The sequence below is a fragment of the Mesocricetus auratus genome, unplaced genomic scaffold (genome assembly GCF_017639785.1).
Source record: "Mesocricetus auratus isolate SY011 unplaced genomic scaffold, BCM_Maur_2.0 Super-Scaffold_100707, whole genome shotgun sequence".
In the NCBI taxonomy this organism is placed as follows: Eukaryota; Metazoa; Chordata; class Mammalia; order Rodentia; family Cricetidae; genus Mesocricetus; species Mesocricetus auratus.
Window position 1 is genome coordinate 8,971,003 of NW_024429269.1, and position 26,457 is coordinate 8,997,459.

General features: G+C 39.8%; 1 protein-coding gene across 6 annotated transcripts in view; it reads right to left on the bottom strand.

Moving 5' to 3' along the window:
* Cab39l (calcium binding protein 39 like) overlaps window positions 1–26,457 on the bottom strand; it is a 106,174-nt gene that overhangs the window by 32,265 nt on the left and 47,452 nt on the right. For all 6 annotated transcript variants that reach the window (XM_040740543.1, XM_040740538.1, XM_040740541.1 and 3 more), the window contains 3 exons: window positions 24,261–24,402; window positions 20,935–21,099; window positions 8,658–8,776 (listed from right to left, as the gene is read on the bottom strand). In XM_040740543.1, the coding sequence (XP_040596477.1) occupies window positions 8,658–8,776; window positions 20,935–21,099; window positions 24,261–24,371 (395 nt within the window). In that variant the 5' untranslated portion in view covers window positions 24,372–24,402. The remainder of the gene's footprint in view (window positions 1–8,657; window positions 8,777–20,934; window positions 21,100–24,260; window positions 24,403–26,457) is intronic.

The following is a 26,457-nucleotide window of genomic DNA, read 5'->3' on the forward strand; positions in this document are numbered from 1 at the left end:
GGGAATTATATATAATATGGCTTGTAAGCAATAGATGAAGAGTAGAGGACTGTCTACTGACTGGCCCACTGGTCCACTAGAGAAACATGGTATCCGCTGTAGAGACAGAGAAAGACTGGCACACCACATCCGTTTCATTTCCAAATAACATGTCTTTCAGATGTTCAATTCAGCATCCAAATGAACACAGGACTGAGTCACATTTCATTGTGTGGTAACATTTCAAGAAAATGGGTAACATCCCAAAGAAGACAATTCCTGTATTGAACCATGCAATGGACAAGTGTGTGCTAAGTGTAGGGAGACAGAGCAGAGGCAGCTGCAGTTGTAGAACATGGAGAAACAAGAACATTCTACCAGGGTTTTAAACAGATTAAATAATTTTCTACTTCAATTAAATACACACTAAGATCTGTGGTTTCAGTAGAAGGCCTATGGAAAAGAGAAGCTCTAAATGTCTCAGCTCTTGAAAAGGCACGCTAGTGTGGTCTTCTCTGAGAACAGGATGGTGTGACTGTCACAACGGAACTGGCTTATCACTCAAATGTACCATGAGTTAGTTATGAGAGGGGACATACAGCTTACTGTTCTCCTAGCTCTTGATTTTGCCACGGATGTTTGGTTTTTGTGGTGGGTTAAGTACATAAATTATATTTCAGACAGAAAGTGTAAAATTTTTCTTTCCTTTTAAAAAATTTAAATTAGAAAAATCTTATTTTATATATTAATCCCAGTTCCCTCTCCTTCCCATTCTCCAATGCCCGCCACCAACCCCCATCCCATTCCTCTTCTGTTCCATAGAAAGGGTGAGGCTTTCTGTGGAGAATCATCAAAGTCTGTCACCTCATTTGGAGCATGGCCTAGACCCTCCCTCCATGTGTCTAGGCTGAGCGAGTATCCCTTTATGGGGAATGGGTTCCCAATGTCCATTCATACACTAGGTATATAAATGCTGTTCCATTACCAGGGAACCCAGAGATTGCCCAGGCCTCCTGACTGACACCCATGTGCAGGGGGTCTGGTTCCATCCTATGCTGGTTTCCAAGCTGTCAGTCTGGGGTTCATGAGCTCCCCCTTGTTCAGGTCAGCTGTTTCTGTGGGTTTGCCCACCATGACCTTGACCCCTTTGCTCATCAGTCCTCCCTCTTTGCATCTGGATTCTAGGAGTTCAGCTCAGTGCTTAGCTGTGGGCCTCTGCTTCTGCTTCCATCAGCTACTGGATGAAGGCTCTAGGATGGCATATAAGGTAGTCATCAATCTCATTATAGGGCAAGTGCATTTAAGGTAGCCTCTCCACTATTGCTTAGATTGTTAGTTGGGGTCATCCTTGTAGATCTCTGGATATTTCCCTAGTGCCAGATTTCTCTTTAAACCTATAATGGCTCCCTCTATTAAGGTATCTCTTTTCCTGGTCTCTATTCTTCTCCTGACTCAATCTTCCTGGTCCCTCGTGTCCTCCTCTTGCCTCCTTCTTTTTCTCTTCCCTCCCTCCGTGCTTCAGAAAGTATAAATTTTAAGGTGAAGCTTCACAACTTCCATTTTGAATGCCAATTCAACTGTAGGAGCTTATTTGGTTTATTTTGGTGTGTGTGTGTTTATTTAATTACAAGTGTTTCTATAATAAAGCTTATTTTTAAAAATTTAAAAAGAAAAATACCAACATAAATTAATTTTGTGGCAGAAGACTGCATTTTAATAAATAAAATAAAAATCATATGTCTGAAAACCAAAACTAAATAATTCTTTAATAAAACTTTTAGAGGCTGGGGAGATGGTTCAGTGGTTATAAGCACATACTGTAATTGCAGAGGGTCTGAGTTTGGATCCCAGCTCCCTGTCAGATGACTCAAAACCAGCAGTCAACGCCAGCTCTAGGGGCAAATCAACACCTCTGGCCTCCATAGGCACTTGCACTCATATGCACTTTTCTATACACAGATGCATATATACACATAATGATAATTACATATTAAAAACACATCTTTAAGATAATTTATGAAAACTTACCAACTACAAATGATAACATTTGGTTAAGTAATAAAGAACAATGTACTTTTTCATATGACCATATTATTTTTATGAAATTCAGATACAAAAATAAAATTCCCTTTCCTACACTTTGGGAAGTAGGCTACTTTATAACATTCAAATTGACAAAAAGCAGTAGGGGAAATTACAAAGATAGTTCAGGGTGGTACTGATTTATTTTCATTTATGCTAAATGATAATCACTATTTAGCACAATTTTGGTATTCCCTTAAGTAGTGCACAACAGCATGGAACACCAATATATTCAGATAGACATAATTCTCCTTAGAATATAAGAAATGCCAATTTATATTAGCAATCTTATATTAGAAATCAGCCTACTGGAATTCACTGCTGTTAGATATAACATGGGATGTTATTAAAGATGTAAAGAGGGACATAATTTTTTAAATGCCAAGGAAAAACCACTAATTACACTTATCTTACTACAAGTTAGAGTATTAAAGAGGTTATAAAATAAAGGCTATTGGCCTAGAGCAGTGGCTCTCAATCCTCCTAATGTTGCAACCTTTCAACACAGTTCCTCATGTTGTCGTGATCCCCAACTATAAAATTACTTCATTGCTATTTCATAACTGTAATTTTGCTACTGTTATAAATTATAATGTAAATGTCTGATATGTGACCCCGAAGGGGTTATGACCCACAGGTTGAGAAGCACTGTCCTAAAGAAAGAACAGAACTAGATAAACACAGTACCTAGACTAATTAAAATCTATACTCACTGGTAAGATATCTGTGACCTTTCAGGATCTGGCTTGAGGCCACCGGTTTACTGTCCCATCTCAGTCCTTAGAGGACTGAGTTCTCTGGGATGGAGTGTCCCTCATACACTTGGCACCACGAATGCATCTTTCAGCACTTAATTCAATGCCCATCTCACATCCTTTGTACTCTTCCTCCTTTGCACTCCCACATAGCTGCCCCTAACCTTACATCAGCATTTCTCATTGCGTAGTATCGTATTCCACTGTATTAAGTCACAAGTCAGTTTCTATTACGTCATTTCAAAGAACTTAGTTTCTGGGAAGGTCTCACTCATCCTTTTACATTTCCCTACCCCTATTCCTCCCAGGCCCCAGTAGGTGTCTATGTCCTCTTCACTGATCCTGTCCTCACTTTCCCATGAACTCTAGTGCCTAGCATGCTTTTCCTGTGTGGGCATATGATGAATCCAATGAACCTCAAACTCGAACTGAACCTACTAATACCAGAGCTCTAGAGAGACTCAAACTCTGGCTTATACAAAGGACAAATGATCTCCAGCCAACAGTTCTCATTCCTGAATTTAGTTTCCATCTATAAAAAGTTTCCACTCTAAGTTTTGGGTATAATTAGTTCTATTTTTCCTTTCATTTCATGAGGTTTATTGGAACCATCTGTGATGCACCGATGGTTTATTTTTGGGAATCTAGAGAACATTTATAAAGTACTCCACTGGGGAGAACACTCATCAATTCATCCCAGCAATTTGTTCCTAACAGTGGAAAATGTTGTTCTCTGACACAGCACTTCTTAAAGTAAGGAACACAATAGGAAGTTTGGGAATTTTCTGATTTTCCCCCAATACCCTCTATGGGGTCTATTATAACTCACTCATCATTTCAACCTGACAGTTCTGGATTTGTAAGTTATTGCTTACTATATAAAGAAGTGTCCTATATGTTACGCCTATCTTAAGTTGCAAAATTAGTCTTTATCCTACCTAATCTGTTCTACTCCTAGATAAGCTTCCTAGTAACAGAGCCTGTGACTAATCATGCCACAATGGCTAGCCTAGGGCAGCTCACCAGTAAAAATTAGTCACTATTTTATAAAACTGAATCATATTTTCCCCCCTGATTTATAGCTGAGACAACACAATCTGAACCTTACCAGTTGTGTCAGTATGCATGTTCATTTTTTAAAAAGGCAGCATATTAGAAGATCCTTAAAGAGAAATGTAAGAGCAAATGTCTTTAAAGAAATCAACCTGAACTGACCAGGAAACTCTTTCTCTGCTGGAGGTACGGGGGGGGGGGGGGGGGGGGGTACACTGAACGCTGTTGTAGTAGAAAAGACACCAATAGTCTCACCCACAACTGGATCCTATATGCTATAATAATAACATAGCTGGCAAGATTGCCCATGTTATGGAGGTAACAAAACATTTTTTAAAAAATTAGGTAAGAGGATGGTTATGGAGGTAACAAAATATTTTTTAAAAAATTAGATAAGAGGTCTGTTCCATAGGAGTGATTTCAATAACTGGTATTGTAAAACCAGTCAAAAGTCTATGACTGGGGAGATCATAGGTTCTATGGGGGACACTTACTATTGTTATTAAATGGTCATATTGCTAAACTGCCTCCTAAATGTTTGTTTATACCCATACATTTGTGTTGTACTCAACTTTACTTCGAGAAGTCACTTTTTGCACTGCACAGCAGTGAATGTGGTCAAGGTACCAGGTACAAGAAATCCTAAGTGTTCAGCTGTGACTGAATATTAAGTCTTTAACTTCCACGCAAGGTGCAGAGAACACCGTGAGGAAGTGGCCAGAGAGAATATAAGGGGTGGCAGACGAGGAGGAGAGCTGTGAAGTACAGACTTCAGACATGAAACATCAATTCACAGGACTTGTGGTTATCTGTATAAGACCTCAATATGGTCAATCCAGTAAAAATTTTACTTGAAGGCCCACCCTTGGCAAAGGAGCTAATAGCAATTCATGGTTACTCTTGAAGGAATGAGAGTTACATTTGCCAATGTTTGTGCATGCTTGCACACCTGTGCATGTGGACAGCATTAACTGAATTCAAGGTGTGATTTTTTTCCTAGGTCATGGGGTCATTAATATCAAAAAGGCATTAATTGATATGATAAAATTTATATAAATATAAAAAGTGTTTTTTTAAATAAAAAAGAATAAAAGAGCAAATGTTTCAACTGGTAATGAGTGCAATGATCATTACACAGAAAGTGCCAGAAGAAAGATCTTGTGTAAGAACATCTCAAGAACAAAGACTGTATTATACGAAAGAAAATGACTTGTTGTTACTGTTGGGAACAAACAATGCCATGTGATAGCTGTTGGAAAACATCTCATAAAATGCCATTTACTGAACACTTTACCTACTCAATAGTCAAGAAGATCTGATCCTAATCGGGAAGTATCTGCATGATTTAAAAATAATGAATTAACTGTGTCTACTGAGAAAGGTTAGGAATGGTAACAATTAAGTGTGAGTAAGAACCAAGAGTTCAGACTAATTTCCCCAAGAATTATTCCTCATTGAAAGAACCAGGGTCCAGATCTGTGAAGTTGGGTCTGGTAGATCTTCTTGCATCAGAAAGCAAAGAAGCTCTTTCAAAGTGTTTTGGTGAGGTTAAAGACTGTGTCCAGAAAAGGCCACAGTTAACTGAATGTTAAGAAAACTGTGCACAATCCATGACCGATGTGGGAGTATTTCATCAGTCAGTGAATCAGATTCAAGACAGGTATGCTCGTGTGTGGGAGGACATGGAGACAGAGACAGATGAGACAGGGAGAGAGGAGTGAGAGGAAGAACACTGACACCAGTACAAGTTTCTAGGACAATAATTTATCCAGGCTGAACATGAAAACAGGGATTCTTTCCGCCTCTCTGATATGAATTCTACTTGAAAATAACAGTCATAGTGCACAAATGCCATTTTTTAGAAAACTAGCCAACAAAGGGCTGATTTTGAAAATTTTCTTTCTGTAACCACTAACAAAATGACAAGCTCAGACAAGGCTTATCACTAGTTGATAAAAAAGTTCAGTGTAAGGATGACTGAAAGCTTTATATTTATTCGATGCTGCCATTTGAGTCTAGGACTCAGTCTCCACATCGCTAGAGGGATGTCTACTGATGTGATGGGAATACTGACTACAAGGAACTCCCTGTAAAATATGTCTGCCAAAATAAAAGCTTAATTTGAATCTAATCAAGTCCTTAAATAGAAACTGTAGCCTAGAAACAGGTAATAATGGAAAGATTTACCTTTACTATTATTTTAAAAATTCATTTAATTTAATACTATGGGGAGGGGCTATGCATAGAGGCCAAAGAGTGACTTTCGAGAGTGGGTTCCGGGTTTAGTGTCAGGCTTGAACAACAAGCACTTTTACCTGCTGACCACCCCCAGGCCAGATCATATAACAATTTAAATTATTCTGTGAGAAAGCAGTGTGACCACTCCATGACAGAGGACATTGTGCAGGATAACTCACTTTGTATCAGACTCACAGCACAGAAATATATGGATGGATGAGGTACTGCATGAGAGGAACTTCAAATTTTTTGGCCAAGAAAAATCACAACCAAATACAATAAGTAGACCTTGCTAGGATACTTTTTCAATATGTCAAGTGTAGGGAAAAAAAAAAAAACAATACAAGGAAAATTGATGTAGGCTGGGTATTGGTTGTTACAGAATTTTTATTAACCTTTAAATATACTGTGATTAAAAGAAATTACTTTTCTTTTTGAGATGCTTATCAAAGTGTTTAGAGAATTGCTTTAAAATTCCTCAGTTAAAAAGGGCTGGGTGCAGCCAGGCATTGGTGGCACATGCCTTTAATCCCAGCACGGGAGGCAGAGGTAGGTGGATCTCTGTGAGTTTCAGGCCAGCCTGGTCTATAGAGCAAGTTCCAGGACAGGTTCCAAAGCAATACAGAGAAAGCCTGTCTCAAAAAACCAAAACACCAAACCAAACCAAACAGACAAACAATCAAAACGATCGGGTGCTGCACAGGGGAGAGGTGTCGCACACCTAGCTAAATAGTTATGGCTGCATGATAGGTACACGAACTCTTGCAGTTGCTACTTTTGTAGACAGTTGAAAAAATCCCAGTGAACTTAAAAAGTAAGATTTGGGGAGATATGTGTGGTTTTAACATTAGATGAAGCATCTCATAGGTATGATTTTTTTATGGAACACTGAGAGAAGTGTAATGACCTCATCCTCAGCTGGAATGGCATCTGTCTCAGCCAGGAGAGAAATTAATTTAGAATGAAATGATCCTTAAAAAAACATTTTCATAAAATGTGGACTCTAAATTCCTTATGCATTGCATACAAACAATTCTTCTTGTTATACAAGTATCAGTTTCTTTCTGTGTGACATTCCTCGTGGCTGAACTTGTGGTCAGTATAGCATGTCACCATTGAGTCCCTAAATAATGCCACTGTTTGATGTACAAATGGACCATAGCCTCAATTTTCAAAGACTTCACAAAAGATAATATAGTAACAACAAAGGACTATGTGAAGTGCTCCTTCCTACACTGGATGAGGTAGAGCTATTCCAGCCAGTGTGTCTCCTTATCTGTCCTGTTCTCAGAAGCATCAACAATTATTCCCCCTTCCCCCTTATGTCTGAGTTGCCCCAGTGAGTGAGAATCCCTGGAAAGAAGCAGTGTCTGCAGAACTGACTGATGAGAATTGCAGTGATGCGGAGGGGCTTCTATCTTGCAGGCCCAAGCCTTATCTTGGTGATGAATTTAACCCCTAAATAGTCATATTTCCTTGTCTACTTCTGTGTCAGAACACCCTGTGACTAACAGATTAAAAATCATTTGGGAATCTATTAACTTAATAGACCAGTAGTGTCCATCAACTCAAAAGCTAAGAATTATTTGTAACACAGAGGTAAATTATGATTTTTAAAACTCAAATGAATAATGGCTATCACAGGGCAAAGGGACAGAGGGATGGAGAAAAAACAAAGAGTTTCTGTTTGTTGATATAGCTGACTTCAAACTGTGCTACATATCACTTTAGCACAATTAAATATTTATAAATTGACAAGGGAGGAATGTGACACAGGTGAAACAGACTTCATGTGGCCCCACAGCACTGGAAACAAGACTACTCTGCAGTGAAATGAGCTGTGCTGGCTTGAGCTATGGAACAGGAACAGAAACGCAGCACAGGGGAGGACCATCACCTGCTGTCTGCATGCCGAACGTCACCCAGAGCACCCATCTCCAGGATTCAGAGTAGTCTCAGTATGCTCAAGACACACATGTGATAGACTTCAAAAGCAGTAACAGGGGATTCTATTTTCCAGCCAGAATTCAGGCTTATTTTTCTTTATAGTTCTGTATAAACTTAGCAACATCTATTGTATTCCCATAGGGATAATTTATCTCCACCTTGACATGTTAGCTTCTGCAGGAATGCTTACCTCTACTGCTTGAGTTGTAGAATTAGAATATATATATATATGTATATGTATATATATGTATGTATGTATATGTATGTATGTATGTGCTTGAATGCATATGAGTGTGTGATGATGGGACATAACATCATGCAAGCAGAAAAATAGTAACTGGGCAGTTAGGAACAGATGAGGAAGCAAAAGAAATATAACAGAATAAGACATGGACAGCAAAAAGGCAGAGGAAAGAGGCAGGAGACAGCAACTGAGGAGACGAGAGCACAGAGGAAGGACTTCCCTTCAGCGTAAGCCATTTTAGAGACGGACCTGGAGCACCGCTCTTACGTTGCAGACACTAAGTCTGCAGCTCCAAATGGGGCCAAGGAGGTGCACTGCATACTTTTTAACAGCTACTCCTAAGGAAGCCAGGTACCCACCCTTTGAGGAGCATAGACAGGATGTGAGGGTGAGAACTGATGTACTCCACAGTAGGACTCCGTGCACCGATCTGTCTTCTCAGAATGTTGTTGAATATCTGGGTCACATCTTTTTTTCCCTGTTGAAGAAACATGACACCATTAAATGATACACTTTAAACGGATAAACTCTATGGCATGTGGGATACAAACACACACTGTCATAGAGATAGTGTCATCCTATATAAAATACAGGACCAGTAATTTATTCTTTTCATTTGTCTCCACAAAATCCACTAAGTGGGTGCAACTCTTTACCCAGTGTGTATGGTGGGCAACTCGGCAAACTGAAGTCCACTTGCACAACTGGAAATACAAAGGCACAGTAAGAACTGAATAATTTTTTATACTTCTCTTTTTAGTCCTCTCAAGAAGAAAACAGTAAATGATATCTTTAAATCCCCATGAATGGGAGAAAATAAAATAGAAGGTAAGAATAAATAACATGTGAGTCAAATTATTTTTTTTTTAACATCTAACTCTGGGCAACACTATCCCTTCAGTTTATCTACTCTTTTCCCTTGAGGCCTTTAAAACTTTTTAAAATGAGGTGTAAGTTTAAAATGTAAGTTTCCCCTATGTAATATGTAACTTGTATGTATATGTCTTACCTATGTGAATTACACATAGCCTAGAGGAGGAAAAGAGACTTTCGGTCCTAATTGCCTGAGTTAGAGGAACTACTGCCAATCTTGGACAGGGCTTTTGAGTCTTCACACATCATTTCATAAAAGAATCCACGAATGTTTCACATATAAAAAGAGGGAGCAAGAACAACACCAATTATCCTGCTTTTTGTCTTTCAACTGATTGCCAACGGCTCTGACAGTTACTGTCCCCTTCAAAGTATCTTCATGCTGCAAAATTAGCTACCAAGAAGTGATACCAGTCTCTTCCCTTAAGTTCCTCAGTATCTCCCTTCTGCTTAAAAAAGTCCAGTTCCTTCCATTACATGGCCCTTGCCTATTACTTTGTATTCCTGCATCAGGTCCTATTGTCCCCAACTGACTATGTGATGTATGCTCACAGTCTTCAGTGTTCACACAGCTCTGGCTCATGTTCTTGTATCCTACATGCTATTCCACAGTCCAGTTTTCAAGATTCAGTTCAGGATACTCCCCCAGAGATGAGTGTCTGGTTCTTGTGACCTACATATTGATCCAAAGTTTAGTTTTTAAATATTCATTTCAGGATTTCTCCTCTGAGATGAATGTCCTTACTATAGTTTAGTAATACCTTTGTCTACAATAACTGGTCTCTCCTCTGACTACCTCTAACCTCCACCTCCTGTGAGAGCTGCAAACCTTTTGTGAGCACCAAAGCCGTACCAGGAACTTATGTCAACAGCTTGGCATGTACTATTCAATCTCTACAGCAGACTTATGAGGGGGCACACTATAAACAAGGACACTGAGGGCATGGAACGTGCATGGAACAGCCAGGATTCTGTCCTCACTTGATGGAGTTCAAGGTCTCAGTTCTTAGCCATCATCTTAAACTGACTTCCAATACATAAGATAGTGCATTGAAAGGAATGGGCTTTGTTTCTAACTTCCTTCTTGTATTGTTAGCTCTAAAGGATACAGGGCCCATTTGAATGTATATATTATGGGCTGGAATATAGTGTGTACTCAATAAATACCTATTAGAGTAATCAATTACTTTAGAAGTGTGCTTTAGCCAGGCAGTGGTTGCATATGTCTTTAATCCTAGCACTTGGGAGGCAAAGGCAGGCAGATTTCTGTGCCTTCCAGGCCAGCCTGGTCTACAAAGTAAGTTCCAGGACAGCCAGGAAATATAAGAGAGACCCTGTCTCAAAAGAATACACACAAGACAAACAAACAAACAATCAGGGGCTGGAGAGATGACTCAGCAATTAAAAGGACTGACTGCTTGTCCAAAAGACCTAAATTCAATTCCCAGCACCTACATGGTGGTTCATAACCACCTGTAGGCTCCAGTCCTAGAGGATTTGACATCTGCTCCTGTGGGCACTGTACATACATGGTGCACAGTCATACAGACAGGCAAAACATAATACACACTAAAATAAACAATTTTAAAAATCCAAACAGCCAAACAAACAAACAAAAAGTCCTGAAACCAAACAACTTTTATTCTCAAAAAGATTCTGTCACTAAGACGAAGAGATAGGACAGAGTGGGGGTAAAATACTGTAAGTCACATCTATGACAAAAGACCAGTTTTTAGTGTACACACTTCAAGGGTGAAGGCATGAAAAGGTACTTCACCAAAAAGGCCATATAGTTAAAACAGGAACACCATTACCTTCAGGAAGTGTAAGTTAAAAGCACCATAAGATGCATATTCCTCATTCTGATAGATCCATCAGAATGACTGAAATGAAAACTAAAGACAGCAGGAAATGCTAGCAAAAATGAAGAAATTCACACTGTGATGGAAATGTAAAACAGGGGCAAGGAGATGGCTCAGTAGGTGAAAGATAAATGCACTTGCTGAGGACCTGAGTTTGATACTCCGAATCCATGGAAGGAGTGTTGCAGGAGTACTGTTGCTACAGCCAATCCACTGTGTCGATAATGCAACCTCAAATCAAAGGACAGTGTCAGTGATGGGCTGACCGGGATTAGCCATGAAGTTCTTGGAGGATTTAGGAGCCCCACCCACCACTTCCCTCTCTAGGACAGGAAGTGAGGAGGAGGAGTTCTGGGGAGTTTCTGCTGCTGATGGTTCAGGAAAAACCAGGAGAGAGGGTCAGCCAATCCCTCTGCTTCCCTTGGATTTTTCAAGTCTTTATCTGGACTTCTGACTCCAGAAGTTTCATTGCACCAGAACAAATTAGGCAGTCGTTACATCTGGCAGCCTCACAGCAGAGAACCAACTCCTGACCTTCACAGGAGTGGCTGTTGCAGGTGTGCTATGCACACACACAAGAATAGTAATAAATATGAAGATTTAAAAAAGGAAATACAACACTTCAGTGTTTTCTTAAGAAACACATAAGAACTAGCATTAGGCACTCTAGGCATTCATGATGGAGAAAGAAGCACATGCCATTACCTGGCCATGAGGCTCATGCATTACTTGTAGTAGCCAAAGCTGGAAACAGCTCAGAAGTTCTTCAGCAGTCAAATGGTTAAACAAACAGTGGTCATCTATACTAAAGACTAATTAATTAGTCGGCAGTCAAAATAATATATAGATTTAGTTTAGAAACTCGATGGATCTTGAGGAATTGTGCCCATTATGAAAAACCAGCTGGAGAAGGTTACACACTAGATGGGTCCATCTATATGAGGGTTTTGAAATAACAAAGTTCTAGAATGGAGAACAGTCCAGTTTAGAACAGCTAGAAGTCAGGGATGTGGTGGTGATGGACAGAGAAGTGGGTGTCACTAGAAAGTAACACCAGGAGGGATGTCTGTGCTAGTGGAAAAGAGCATTGACATCCTGGCTGGGACAGTTCTGCAGGACTTCACTCTTGCGAAAAGCACGTGAGGTCCATGGAGTTTCTTGGAACCATTCCTTACAACTGCTAGTAATCAACAACTATTTCAAAACGAAAAGACGAAGTTTTCAAAAGGTATTTTTCTTTGTCAATCATTCTTTTAGATAACAAAATTCAGCTGTTTTTATACAGACACATAGAACTTTATTCCAGCTGCTATATAATAAAAAGCAGCAAGTCCTGAGTATGGTAGCTTCCAACTGTAATCCTAGCACTCAGGAGGCTAAGGGAGGAAGACTATCACAATTTCAAGGTTAGCCTGAGCTACACAGTGAGTTCCAGACCAGCTTGGGCTACACAGTGAGACTCTGTCTCAAGAAACAAAACAACAAAATAATGGAACAATAAAAAAGTTAGTCACAATCAGTGTTGTCTGTCAAGGCTGACAACCTGAGTGCAATCCAGGAAGGAGGGAACCAACTTCTGCAACTGTGCTCTGACCTGCATACCCTTGCTGTGGCACACGCCCACACACAAATGTATGCAATAAAAAGTGTGGTCTCACTAGCTAGTAGAAGTAAGAAATTTGACTATCAAAATATCAGCAATGATTAAATACCTGAAACGGCTACAGTTGTCCATTGGTGTCACTTTCTTGCAGAGAAAAATATTAAGAAATTAGAGGGAAAGTAGTGGAAAAATTAAGGGGGGTTTGGCTGATTTAGGGGGCTGAGGAGACAGGGAAACAAAAATTCAGTACTATGAAAGCAAATTATTTCTTCCTTAAAATTAAGTCACCATGCCCAAATGTAGATCTTAATAAAAAAAAGCAGGAAGTGAATCTTGAGACCCTGTGATGTACCTGGAGGAGGTTGCTTGCTGGGCAGCAACCAGCGCTGTCCCACCCCCAGTATGGGAGGGGAGCACTTCAGAATCAGCTGCTGTTATAATTTTAAAATCTTAAAAAATGGTCATAGTACCGGAATTTCCTTTATGAGGATTATAAGGTATATCTGTAACCATAAATACAGTTTTAAATGAAAGAGATTCTGTGGTATGCAAACCTTACTAGATTTTACTGGGCAATGTTGTGGAATAAATGCCAGCCCTGTTCGAAATGTCATAAGACTGTGTTTCTCATACCTCCCAGTAAAATGCCACAAGAACATTTCCACACGGCATTCCAGTCAACAGCAGCAATGAAGCTTTACAGAGCTCCATCCAACTTTCACACAGAGGAGAGCATTCTTCTAGTTCATTAGCAAACATGCAGAGGCAGAGGCAGCCCCTGTGGGTAACAGGAACAAGTTTTGCTACCAGAGACCACTTCTCAAACCAGACCAGAGGGTCCAGACAGAGAGAATTAAAGAAACTGGGAATGCAGAAGTGGCCAGAAAACCACCAAAATGTTGTTGAATAGAAGGAAGCTACATACAAAAATGGACCAAAAATTAATGTAGTAATTTAGTATTACAATATTAATTAATGGATTTTCAGCCTGAAGAGCACTCATTAGCTGGTGAATCCACAAAAGGTCAGCAGTTATTAGTTTAATGAGTTGATGAAAGACATGTAAGGGATGGACTGAAACCAAACAAGAAAGTGAGAAAAGGAGTAAAATGGTCAGAAGTAACTGCAGGTGAGTACAGAGAGAGACAAGAAACGAGCGCAGAGGGTTAGAGAATACTTGCTTTAAAATCGTGGGTGCTGACCTATACACAGAATGTACATAAGACCCCTGGGTCAGCAGGATGATTCAGCATGTAAAATGCTTGCTGGGGGAGCCTAAAGATCCTAGTTGGATCCTTGGAAACCCCACAAAAATGGAAGGAGAGAGGGAACTCCACAAAGCTGTTCTTTTGTCTCCACATGCATGCTGTGGCATGTGCATACACACATAATGCATATGGTCACACAAAAAGTAAAATAAAAATATTTACCAAAATTCTCAAAACTTAGCTATCAAATAAAAAAGGGACAATACTGCTCCCACTTCATAACAGATATGATGGTAAATAAATACAGGAAAAGAAACTCATTCTGATTAGTTATTAAGAAATTGCAAAGCAAACCAGTAGTGAGGTAACAGTAGCACCTGAACAGATAAAATGAAAAGACAGAACTAAACAGCAACACCCAACAATCTCACTCATGGGTACTTCGTCTATGTGAAACGAAAATGTTTTCATATTTAAAAACAAACCACACACAAAGGGATATACAGCTTTACTTGTAAATGATAAAACTTGAAATATAGCAGATATTCTCCAGGTGAGGATGGATGAATGTCCCATGCAACATTCATACAATGAACCCACCAATAAGAAACAATCCCCTGATCAAGGCAATGGCTGGGGAGAATCTCAAGTGAATCACACTAAGTAAGAGTGAATTAATATGCCTTCATAGTGAGAAATTACTACACACTTAGAGAATAATAAAGGAAGAAGCTCTTTAATAATAGTGTATGTCCTGCTCTGGCTGATCCGCAGAGAGGAGCAAGAAAAGCTCCACCCACAAGGCCTCTGTCCTTCTGACTAGCACCCCACCAGTAACCACTACTCCTGAACAAACTTCAGCGTGAGCTCGGCGGGAACAGCAGAGCAGCTATAAGTTATAGTCACCCTGCTAGTGCATTGACCTGTAGTAGTAGAACGCTAACGCCAACACCAAAGCTTCCTTCTGCCCTTCACTCATGAGCCCCTTCCCCCACCCCAGCTTCTTTACAGTGGTAATGTTTGCCACACAGCCCTAACCCCGTATTTTCCAAGCAAGCTTATAAGTCCTTACTACCTCATCTCCCTCCTGCATCAAGGGAAGCCAGACTTGAAGGGCTATCCACTGTCTCTGTGTACATGCTTTTACAGGGATGGATCAGCCACCTCAGGACTGGGGTCGCCCTTCTCTCTCCAGATGAGACTATGTCCCTTCTGCTTCCTGGAGAAATTAAATTAGGACAAGGTCCTTAACCAAAGCTGGGAAATACTGGTTCTGGGACATACTCTTGAACTTTTCAGTTAAAAGTGATGAGCCAAATAAAGTCCCTGGCATGTCATTCAGTTATTCATTCAACAAATAACTGCTGGTGAATTATCCAGTCTCAAGTATTCTGTCATACAACAACCACAACAAGAAAACAGACTAACTGTAACAGTATTGTGGTACTGTTATTATTTTTGTTTTTGAAGGGCTGAAGAGAAATCTTGGTGAAGTGCTCCATGAAGACCCAAGTTCAATCCCCAGAAGGTGGATGGACAGAGCTGATTCTACGAAGTTATCCTCTGACCTCCACAGGGAAGGCTTGGATTGTCAGTTTTTATGATTTCAATCTTTCAAAGTAATAAAATCAAAAGTAAAGCATGGTTTTAAATGGGGTCAGGGAGGAGGGAAATATATTTCACAAATTGTGGACTCTAAAGCATCTTAATGAGGTGATTAGGCATCTGTTTTGTTGGACTTTCTATGTGGTGAGGCTACATATAAAAGCGGGTCTGAGAGCCCCACTGTGCCCAGCAGACATGGGTTACTACAACAGCTGTATCCTCTGAGACTCCGAAATCTCATGATCTAGTTAATTTAACGTTGAGCTGGTTCATCCTGGTTCTGTGTAGAAGAGCTGGTACTGTTAGGAAGATAAATAGCTTTAAGAGTGCTTTCTTCCTGCTTATTACAAGTTCTTTCCTTGAATGTGTAACACCAGGAGCAACAACCAGTCAAGAGCTTGTGCTGTTCAGCCAACCAGCCCAACTGTACCAACCAGTTCTCTGTAACTCCCCTCTGTTCCACTTTTCAGGTGGCTATCCTCATCTTGGGTTGAAACACCTTTGCTTACACACTCTTGTTGACAGTAGCGAGAGATGATCACTAGTTCACAGTGCAGTTTTCTTTCTTTCTCCTCCTCCTCCTCCTCCTCCTCCTCTTCCTCCTCCTCCTCCTCCTCCTCCTCCTCTTCTTCTTCTTCTTCTTCTTCCTCTTCCTCCTCCTCCTCTTCTTCTTCATTTTTTTTTTTTTTTTTGGTTTTTTGAGACAGGTCTCTTGGTGACTTTGGAGGCTGTCCTGGAACTTAGCTCTTGTAGACCAGACTGGAACTCACAGAGATCCGCCTGCCTCTGCCTCCCGAGTGCTGGGATTAAAGGCATGCGCCACCAAAGCCCAGCACAGTGCAGTTTTCTTACTCAGCCTGAGGACTTGCACCCACCCCTACTTGGCAAAGCTACCTTTAAAGCAAATGCATCAGCCCTGCCATGCAATACATTGTTAACCCCTTCATCTCTTACCACCTTGCATTACAAAATATAAAATTACCTATAGCTATGTCTTAAATAGTGGCCAGACCTGGAGACACAGGTCTGGCTTGATCCTGAGGCCACAATATCAGAGGCTTTACCACTGATAGTAGGTTCATCAGTCAGTCAGTCAGTCAGCCCTCCCTCCACCTCATACCATGTTCTTTTCTCACATGGTTCTTTTCTGTCAGGAAACTTAAGGCTTAAAGGGTGAGATAAGACCTTATGGGTGAGTAATGAGATGTCTTTTTAAACTCAGGTCTGTCTCTTAGCTCTTACTCACTGATAGCAAAATCTTCCCCTCTTGTCCCATTCCCCAGGTTACTTTCCTCTGGATTCTCGAAGGAGAAATGAATCTGTCACAGACTCCTGAGCTAGTCCCTGATGTCAAGTCTAATGTCTCTGCTTCCCCAAACACCACTGCTGTCAGAGTAAGGTCTGAATCTCCGGTTCCCAGTTTTCAAACCCTGTTAAATGTCTTGGTCTAGCAATGGGCATTTTCTTACCATACTGAGTGTAGAAAACCATCCAGTGTCCTTCACTCAACATACACATTCATACTAGTCCCTATGAAAGGCTCAGAACCAACAGGGGTGAAGTCCAGCCCCATGTAGAAACAACTTCAGATCTTCAGTCTACCCAGTCACCATTTTCCTTATACTCTCTCGTTTTCATGGTATTCTCAAGTCTTCTCTTTCCCTGTTCCAAACGATTCTCTTCTTGATTTCCTACCCCACTGGCCTACTGCTATAGAAGACATCTCTATTTCTGTTATTGTTCTCTGCAAGGGGTATCTAAGTTCATTGCTTTCCTTCTGGTTATTGCCCACAAACTGTATACAAACTTTTACAACGACCTATCTCATATCTACCACGGTGGACTCTACACAAAATTTCATGTTTTTGTCCCCCCCCCACTCTCTGCAAAGAATGCTCCCTCCCCTGGGTTATCTGGCAAGAACAGCAGCCTATCCCTAAAATAGTAATTTTTCCTTCCAGTTATAAAAACATCAGGCATTCTAGTCAAATGACTACCGTGCTCTTCAAACACACATGGTAAAAGATTTTCACTTTGGGAAATGCTATAATCACTATTCAAAACAGCCCAAATTATCTACTAAATAATTTATTACTTCCTTAAGAAAAATGACTTATCGATGTCTCTCCATTCTTTTTTTTTTCAAGACAGGGTTTCTCTGTAGCTTTGGAGTCTACCTAGAACTCATTCTGTAGACCAGGCTGGTCTCGAACTCACAGAGATCTGCCTGCCTCTGCATTCCCAATTGCTAGGATCAAAGGTGTGCACTGCCTGGCTGATGTCTGTTCTCTTTTTGACAGTTTTCTAAGTAACCCCACCTAGCCTAGACCACCCGATCTTCTCATCTCATCCTGTTTTCTGAACGCTGAGGTTACAGGTGTGTAACATTGCCTGGCTAGGATACCTTCTTTTATTATACCCTACATTCAACCAACCAACCAACCTAAGATCAGCCCTGTTGTCAGAGGGCTTCTGGAAGGAGTATGACCAAGGGTGGCACAGAACAGCATGTTCAAAGTGCTATGTAACACTGGAACGAGTGGCCAAAGAAAATTCCAGGTGCTTCACAGCTTTGTTTAGCAGTAGCTCAGCTGTACGAAACAGTCCTAACACCCAAGGTGCTTTTAAAACAGGAGGGGCTTCTGAATGCTGCCTATGAACTGAGAGACAAGAGTTAGGGGTTCTGTGTGGTTAGAATATGTTTTGAAACCAGAAAGAATTTTATCACGCAGTCATTAGCTTGAATTAATACTCTGGTCTCAAAAAGGAAAAGTGTTGCCTACGGCTGGCTGGCCCTTGCCTGCGGTTCAGAGAGAGAGAGATGTGTAGCACATTTCTGTAAGCAGGCTAGGAAAGCTGGTGAGACTGCCTCCACCCTCACAGCACTGTGCAGGTGATAGAATGCTAAAGAGTCAATGGTTTTCATCAATGTTTATTCAGGCAACAAGTATGTATTTACTAGGGGAGAACAACCGCATGTACCAACTATCTAATTCATTAATAACTGTACCATAAGAATGCATAAAGTCAAGAACTGTTTGCTGTTTTTTAATCACTATAATGACAATCTTTTTTTTTTTCAAGAGAATGTCTCACTATGTAGCTCTGGGGGCCTAGATCTCACTAGATAGAGAAATGAGGGCTCTCTCTCAGCAGACATTAGCTGATTATACTTCTTTGGCTACAGGTGGGGCCCTTGTGAAAGTCCCCTTCCTTGTTAGCATGTCTGTTGGTACTGTCCAGGCCCTTTATCTTCTTATCCCATTCTTAGCACTTTGAACCTGTTTTATGTTACTGCATCTGATGGTCCATATTTCCTGGGTCTTCAAAGCATAATAACCCTTGGGCATATTCCTTCGATTAGCCTACTATAAAATAGAGTGGGATATAACATAAGACTTATCTCTTAACTAATTCAAGCAGATCAATGGTAACAGTAGCATACAATGTGACTACTGTCAGGAAATATACACAATAAGAGAGACAGAAATATAATTATAATCCAAGAATGAAGATTCGATTTCTTTTTCAAGGTCACAGTCAAACTATATCCAAAACAAATAAAAATGGTCCCACTAAATAGCTCAGTGGGCAGAAGTGTTTGACACTCAAGCCTAATAAACCGAGTTATATCCCTGGTAGGAATGGATGTCCTCCATCTTCTACATGTGAACCAAACACACACACACCACCATTAATAATAATAACGATAATAATAATGAAAATTTCAAATGCTGTAACACATCAATTCAGTTTGTATTTCATTTTAGTTGGAGAGGAGCTGAAAATATTCTGACATTTTTATACATTTGCATTTATGTTTTTTTATATAGTGTAGCATATATGTACATCTCTTTTACACAGTTTAGTACTGACAGAAGTGGTGTGAGTTCCTGTCATTGCTCTATAGAGAGGAGAAGATTTGGGCTGAAAGAGTTAATTTACTGGTTGAACAATCAGTAGCAGAGGCAGGACTCAAGACACATGCATCACCAACTCAAGTGTTTTCCACTATGCCAAGTTTCTACTATGTTCATGACATCTAATTTTAAACAAAATAAAGGAGCACTTAAGTATATGAACATAGTAAATGCATGCTTTGATTCCACACTTAGCCAGTTTGAAAAAGAAATGGGAATAAGTGGTGGCAGAGATTTAACAAGCCAAGCTCAAGGAACACAGACTACAGGCCAGAAAATGTCAAATGGAGACACAGAATAAGGGAGAGAAAGAAAAAGACATGCAGGTGTATCTGCAGGAAAATGAGTTAAAGCCTGGGTCCTTTGAGGCTCTTCTCCAGTTTTACAATTCCACCAGTCTTGTCTGCACTTTTTCTACCTATCCCCTCTGTCCAGGGAGCTGTGGGCTAGTTTTTCATAGATCCCTAGAACCCTGACCTGATGTCAGCTGAATCACCGTAATTAACTTCCTTCTACCTGTCTGTGAATAAAGCTAAAAGCAATTTGCTTAAAATTGTACACCTTCTGTCTATAAAAATCAATGAGAAACAACACTTACCTGATATTACCAAGGATATTGGTAGAGAAAAGAAAGAAATAGGAAAACAGGATGACTACCATCTAAACAGCGAATATATAAGTCTTCCTACAAATATTCACAGTATTCACTATTCTGTAAGGTATATAATAAATAATAATATAATAAATTGCTTATAACACATTTATTGCTTTTAGTTTATCTAATTGCTTAGATAAATTTGGTTACTGCTTTCAAAATTATGTCAAACATACTACCATACTGGCATTTAACAAATTCTTGGTTTGGTATAGTATTTTAATGAGAACAGGCTTGATAATACTGTCTTTGAGTCACAGAGCCAGCTTAGTAACTTCATGGCTTTGGGAAAATTACTTAAAACCTTGAGTCTTGGGTTCTTATCTATAACATGGGATGAACAGGGCTAGTGAGATGGCTCAGTGAGTAAAGGTTCTTGTGCCTGATGACATGAGTTTGATCTCCCGATCCCACAAGGTGGCAGAAGAGAATCCACTCAGGAGAGTCATCCTCTCACATGTGAACTAGGACATACAACTACCTCCATAAACAAATACACATACACACCCCAATAAATGAAAATGGATTGAATAATGAAATATTTGCCATAAAGGTAGTTCTAAGAATGAGTTGTGTGCTTGAAATTGTACTTTGTACACAAGTACTTGTTATCTCTTGTGAACAATGGTCATTATCCTAGGTGCAGGAAACTTGACTGCAGTATGCCTTTCTGCCTGTTAATGAATCTAACTGTAAAGGTTTATGAAAGCTGTTTAGTATCATATATGGACATTAATTGTTTTAAGTACAGACTTATTTGCTGCTGGGACATCAGTCATTTTAAATCAAACATGGACGTTCATTATTTACTCTAGGAACCAGGAGGGACATCAGTCATTTAAAGTCAAATATGGATGCTCATTATTTACTCTCAAGAAACAAGAGGGACAGCCTTGTCCAGAGCCTTCACCTCAAAGTCTATCAGCTGCAGGTCGGCTATCAGTGTCACGAGCAGTCCACTGCTGTAGAGCTCTTGAGCCAGCTGAGCCACTGCTTCTGTAGGGGGCTCCTTGTCATTTGTACCACACAGAATTTCCTTCATTGCTTGCAGAGATTTTGACACTTCTTCTGAAGCCTAGTGACCAGAAAGTATGTTAATAGTTAGAAAGAATACAAATTTTAGGTTTTAAGGAAGCAAACAGCTCCCCACAACACACACACAGACACACACATACACAGGGACACACACATACATATGCACAGACACACACACACAGATGAAAACACATATACACACACAGAGAGACACATACTTCTTTGGCCCTGTCTATTTATAACCAAAGATCATTTTCTGGCCATAAATAAACAATAGCAGCAGCAGCAACAACATTAGTAGGTATTCCTTTTTTTAATCTTAAAAAATTTTACTAAAATTTATGTGGAAAGTTCCCTAATATTTCTTCTTAGACAATGTAACTGAAGTCTCAAACAATATTCAGAGTCTCACTTGGTACAAACAAAAAGAAAGTGTATTCTTGAAAATTAAGTAGAGTGTTTTGAGGACTTATCAACAGCTATAAGTCTTTATTTAAGTCTTTTGTTATAGTTGTTCAGTGGATCCTTACTCCCTTGGGCATAAAAACCCAAGTTGTCAAAACTCATAAGCTTTTGACATACTTACTCCTCCTACACAACCATATTTTTTTTGTATCTGTAAAACTTAGAGCAGTTTACTACAGTTCAGGAATAATAAGAGAATCCATAGAGGCAGAATGTAGTTAGCGTCAAGTGTGGGGAGTGGGCTGAGAGGCATGACTACAAAGGGTGTGGGTTTCTTTTGGGAATGATGGAAATGTTCTTCAATTAAATAGTGGTGATGGTTGCACAATCTTGTGACTTGTAAAAACCCAGAGTTGAGAAATTATATGGTATGAGAATTCTTTCTCAAAAACCCTCATTAAACTAGTTAGTACAGTTGACAAAAGAAAGACTAATTTAGTTAACAATTTGTGTCTCTATTTTTAAAAAAGTTTATTTTGGTTGATTTTACACTGCAGTATCAGTCATCAGAATGAGAAGAAAAGGAGGGAGTAAGACAAATGACAAAAAAATTACTTATGTCAGCATGGCACTACTTTTAAAAAGGCATTTCTCAAATTCTTTAGTCTATTACAGGCTTAAGAACAATTTCAAAGAAAGGCTTTCTGCTATCACGAATCCAAGTGAGGAGACCATATTTTCATTACACCATCACTTGTGTGCCTCTTTATCTTTATATATTTCATGAAATTACAATAATTTGGACCTCAAATGTTCCCCAAAGATTCATGTGCTCAGTGTGGCAATCCTGGTGGTGGTAGGGCCTATGGGGAGGTCTCTCCCAGTCACTGGGAATATGCTTTTCAATGGGACTGTGGGATGAACCACATCATTTTTTTCTTTCCTTTCCCAACCCAGCTACAGGCCATGTCACATGTTCCCAACATGATGTGCTGTCACTACCAGAGGCCCCAGAGCAATAAGCCTGACAGACCACAGACTGAAGTTTCCAAAACTCTGAGGACAAATAAACTTTACCTTTTTATAATCTCAGGTATTTGCTTTAATGTCATCTAACTTCCACAATCATGACTGTTTTGCTTTTTTCTACTTTCCTTACCTTTGTGTTACATAGTTCTAGCTCCTCTAATCTGAAACATAAGGATGAGTTGCGCCCTTTCACAATTTACTCCTTTTACCGGCTTTCCATGGGTGGTGCTCATCTCTGTGGCTGCACGGAGGCGGCAGCTCATCAACTGCTGCCCTCTCTACCCCTCCACTCACGGGTGGGTGTGGTGCAACGAGCATCTTTCTTGGTCCTATTCTCATTGAGAAGCTCTGAACTACAATGCGTGTACATTCTCATGCTTTTCCTGGTGTGCTGTTGTGGAACATTACTTTAACTAGGCAAACATTGTTATATTTGTTTATGCTGCAGAATTTTACCTTAACTGTGTAAAGGTGTGTTACTTTTGCTTATGTTGCATTTGTTTAATTGGGTAAAGATGTGTTGCATTTGTTTCACATTCCCTGCCTAAGAAACCTGCTTCGTCTAATAAAGAACTGAACAGCCAATTGCTAGGCAGAACAGGGATAGGCAGGGCTAGCAGGTAGAGAGAATAAATAGGAGGAGAACTCTAGGCTAGAGGGAAGAATGAAAGAAAGGGAGAAAGAGAGAGGAGAGAACGAGTGAGATGCCTGAGGTCAGAAGCTGGGCAGCCATCAGCCAGCAGACACAAGAGGCAGTGAAAGGAAGATATACAGAAGGAAAGAAAAGGAAAAAGCCCAGAGGCAAAAGGTAGATAAAGGGAAATAGGTTAATTTAAGTTAAAAAGAGCTAGCCCAAAATGAGCCTAAGCCAGGCCAAGCATTCAAAACTACTAAGTTTCGTGTCAAGATTTGGGAGACGGTTGGTGGCCCAAAAGAAAAAGACTGGTACAGTGCACAAATTCAAAAATGTGCCAGACAGTGTGTCCAGGTACTGTGGGACTGTGGGATCTTAACAATGGGTATTTCCTACTCATCGGATATGACTGAATATGTCTCCAAAGTTCAGTGTGCTTTGTCACCTGTAGTGAGCAGACTTATTCCTGCTCTTAATCCTCATCAGCACTGCTGTGGATGTGGTGTGGGCTCAGTTGGCCTCTTCCCAATTAATAATGAAAACTAGGATCTTTTTTTTCTTAATTTATGCATACTTTATTAAGGTTATTTTTAGTTTCTATTTGAACCAAAATTTGGCGCAATATCTTAAAGAATATCAGAATCAGAACAAGATATTTCTCCAATTCCTTCAAAGGTTTCAGGTTTTATTACATACTGAGACAGAAGCATACTATGACCTTAAGGTCTTTGATTTTATAACAGGTCATCTTGAACTTAGTCACTGCAGAGAGAAATATGCAGGACTTAAAATTCCTTCAAAAGGATGATGAACAGAGCAGAGTCCTCTCTATGAGGAAGTCCCCTAGGTCAGACCTTGGAACAATGTGAAAGAAATGTGCTGGTTCTCTTTCACATCAGCATGACACAATACAATGGTACAGTTCTGATCTCTACAGAGACATGGGGTGGGTCAGAGGCTCTGGACAGTGAACCAAAGGTTCAGTACAACAGACCCAACATTTACTAGCTGCATAATAAACTGAAACAACCTATGAGCACAGCCGGGACCACACTTAATTCTTCAGTAAGCCTTTATATGGGCTTGGCCTTGAAATACACACATGTTAATAATGGTTTTGTTTTGAATCATACCTTGTCTGTCTTTTTGTCTTGCTTTTCCAAAATGGCCAGGTTGTCTTTCAGGATTTTCACAATTTCTGCTGGATTTTTGTGTGATTTACTAAACAAAGGCATTTTTTTCATGTCTAAAAATCTCTTCTTCCAATATGGAATGCTAAACAAACAAACAAACAAACACAAGGCAAATTAAAACATGGTAACTTTTAGCTCCTAGCATGCCCATTTCTCTGCAGATTGGCCATCCTCATCCACTCTCAGCCTGGGACCTTCCCCGTGGCACACACTTGGCCGCTGATTTTACTCTCTGGGCACTGCTCAACATGTGTCTAGCTTACCACTCACACTTCAAAATGAGCTAACTGTGACTCAGAACAATTTGCTACACAGATACAAGATCAGGTTAGTATGTGCCTCAGTCACCTAGCATGTGCAAGGTCCCTCCATTCTATCCCCGATACTGGAAAAACAAAACTTGAGTTCCCCAGCCTTGATGAATGGACTAGATTCAAAAATTTAATATTCATGACTATCATTTTTCTATTTTAAAATAAAAAGGCTCTTAAAGTAAACCAGGAAAGGTTAAATAATGATAATAGTAACTTTTTTTTTTTTTTTTTTGGTTTTTCAAAACTGGGTTTCTTTGTATTGCTTTGGAGCCTGTCCCTAGAACTCACTCTGTAGACCAGGCTGGCTTCAAACTCACAAAGATCCGCCTGCCTCTGCCTCCTGAATGCTGGGATTAAAGGTGTGAGCCACCAACGCCCAGCAATGGTAACATTTTTAAACCTAAAATGATGGCAAAGGATATTAAATGTTCATATATATCATTATATTTGTGTGGTTACTTTATAACAATCTGAAGAAAATAAGTGTTATTCCATAAAATATAACAGTAGAGGGGGTAGTGGAGAAAGTTAGCTATAACAAAAGGAAACAAGGAACAGAGTCACAATAGCAAAGGGTATGATGGCTTATGCCTTATATGAAGAAAAGAAATGTGTAAACTCTATCACTTAAGGAACTTTTCTAGTCAAGAATAATGATAAGATATAAACTTAAGTTTGTCTTACAGTTTTTAAAAGAAGCAAATGATACTCTTTCAAAGCACATTCCAACAGAAGGGCCTTTCAAAAACAACAGCAATACAAAACAAAACAAAAAAATCCTCAAACTGGCCAGTCCTACCCATTTCCAAAGACCCATGAGAAAATAAACATGGCTCTGGAAAGGAAAGTATTGTACAGCTTCAAAATTAAACCTCTAGCTAACATGCAATTTCTAGATACATAGATACACAGATTATATATATATATCTACAAATGCTGAAAAGATTAAATGGAATCAACCCCACAAATAGCTCAACAAAATTAATGCTAAAAATCAGAAATGGTTCTTGAAAGGAAGCCTTTATATAGTTGTCAGGACAAGTGCAAGGGTATGAATCTACAATTATAATTCATTCATATGGGGATAGCAATAAAAAAAGAATTTAAAAAGTTAAAAAGGAAACCACTCCAAATACCTCCAAGAAAAGAGTAGAACTAGTGATAGAAGTAGAAAGAACTGAATAAGAGACAAGGAAACAAATTCCCTGAAGCTATTTCCTCCCTGTTCTGGTAACATCTGTCTGCCTTGTGCCACACCCCAACCCATGGAATGGTAGGATGGCCACCTGAGCAGTGCCAGGTTCCACAATTAGGTCTCGAATGGACTGTGACACAAGCTAATCAAAATACAAAAAGACAGCAAGTGTTAGTGAGACTATGGGCAGAAGGGGCCTCCTGTGTGCTGGTGGTGGTGATGTAAATTGGTATAGCTAGGACAAGAAATGATGTGCATTTTCTTAAAAAAAAAAAACAACGGTAGAACTACTAACCATTTGGTTGTTACTTAGGAGACATATACGAAGGGACTAAACTCAACATGTGAAGGGATATCTGTATCCCATGATCATCCTAGCATTACTCCCACAGTTAACACACACAATTAACTTATGTCTATGAATGGATGAATAAGACAGATACCACGGAATGCTAGTCAGTCTTAAAAACAGGGAAAATCACTTTTAATAATGTGTATGCATGTGGGTCTGTATGTAGGTATGTGCATAGGAGAAGTACTTGTAGAAGCCAAAGGCATTAAGAACTCCTGAAGCAGCCAGGTGGTGGTGGCTCACGCCTTTAATCCCAGCACTCGGGAGGCAGAGGCA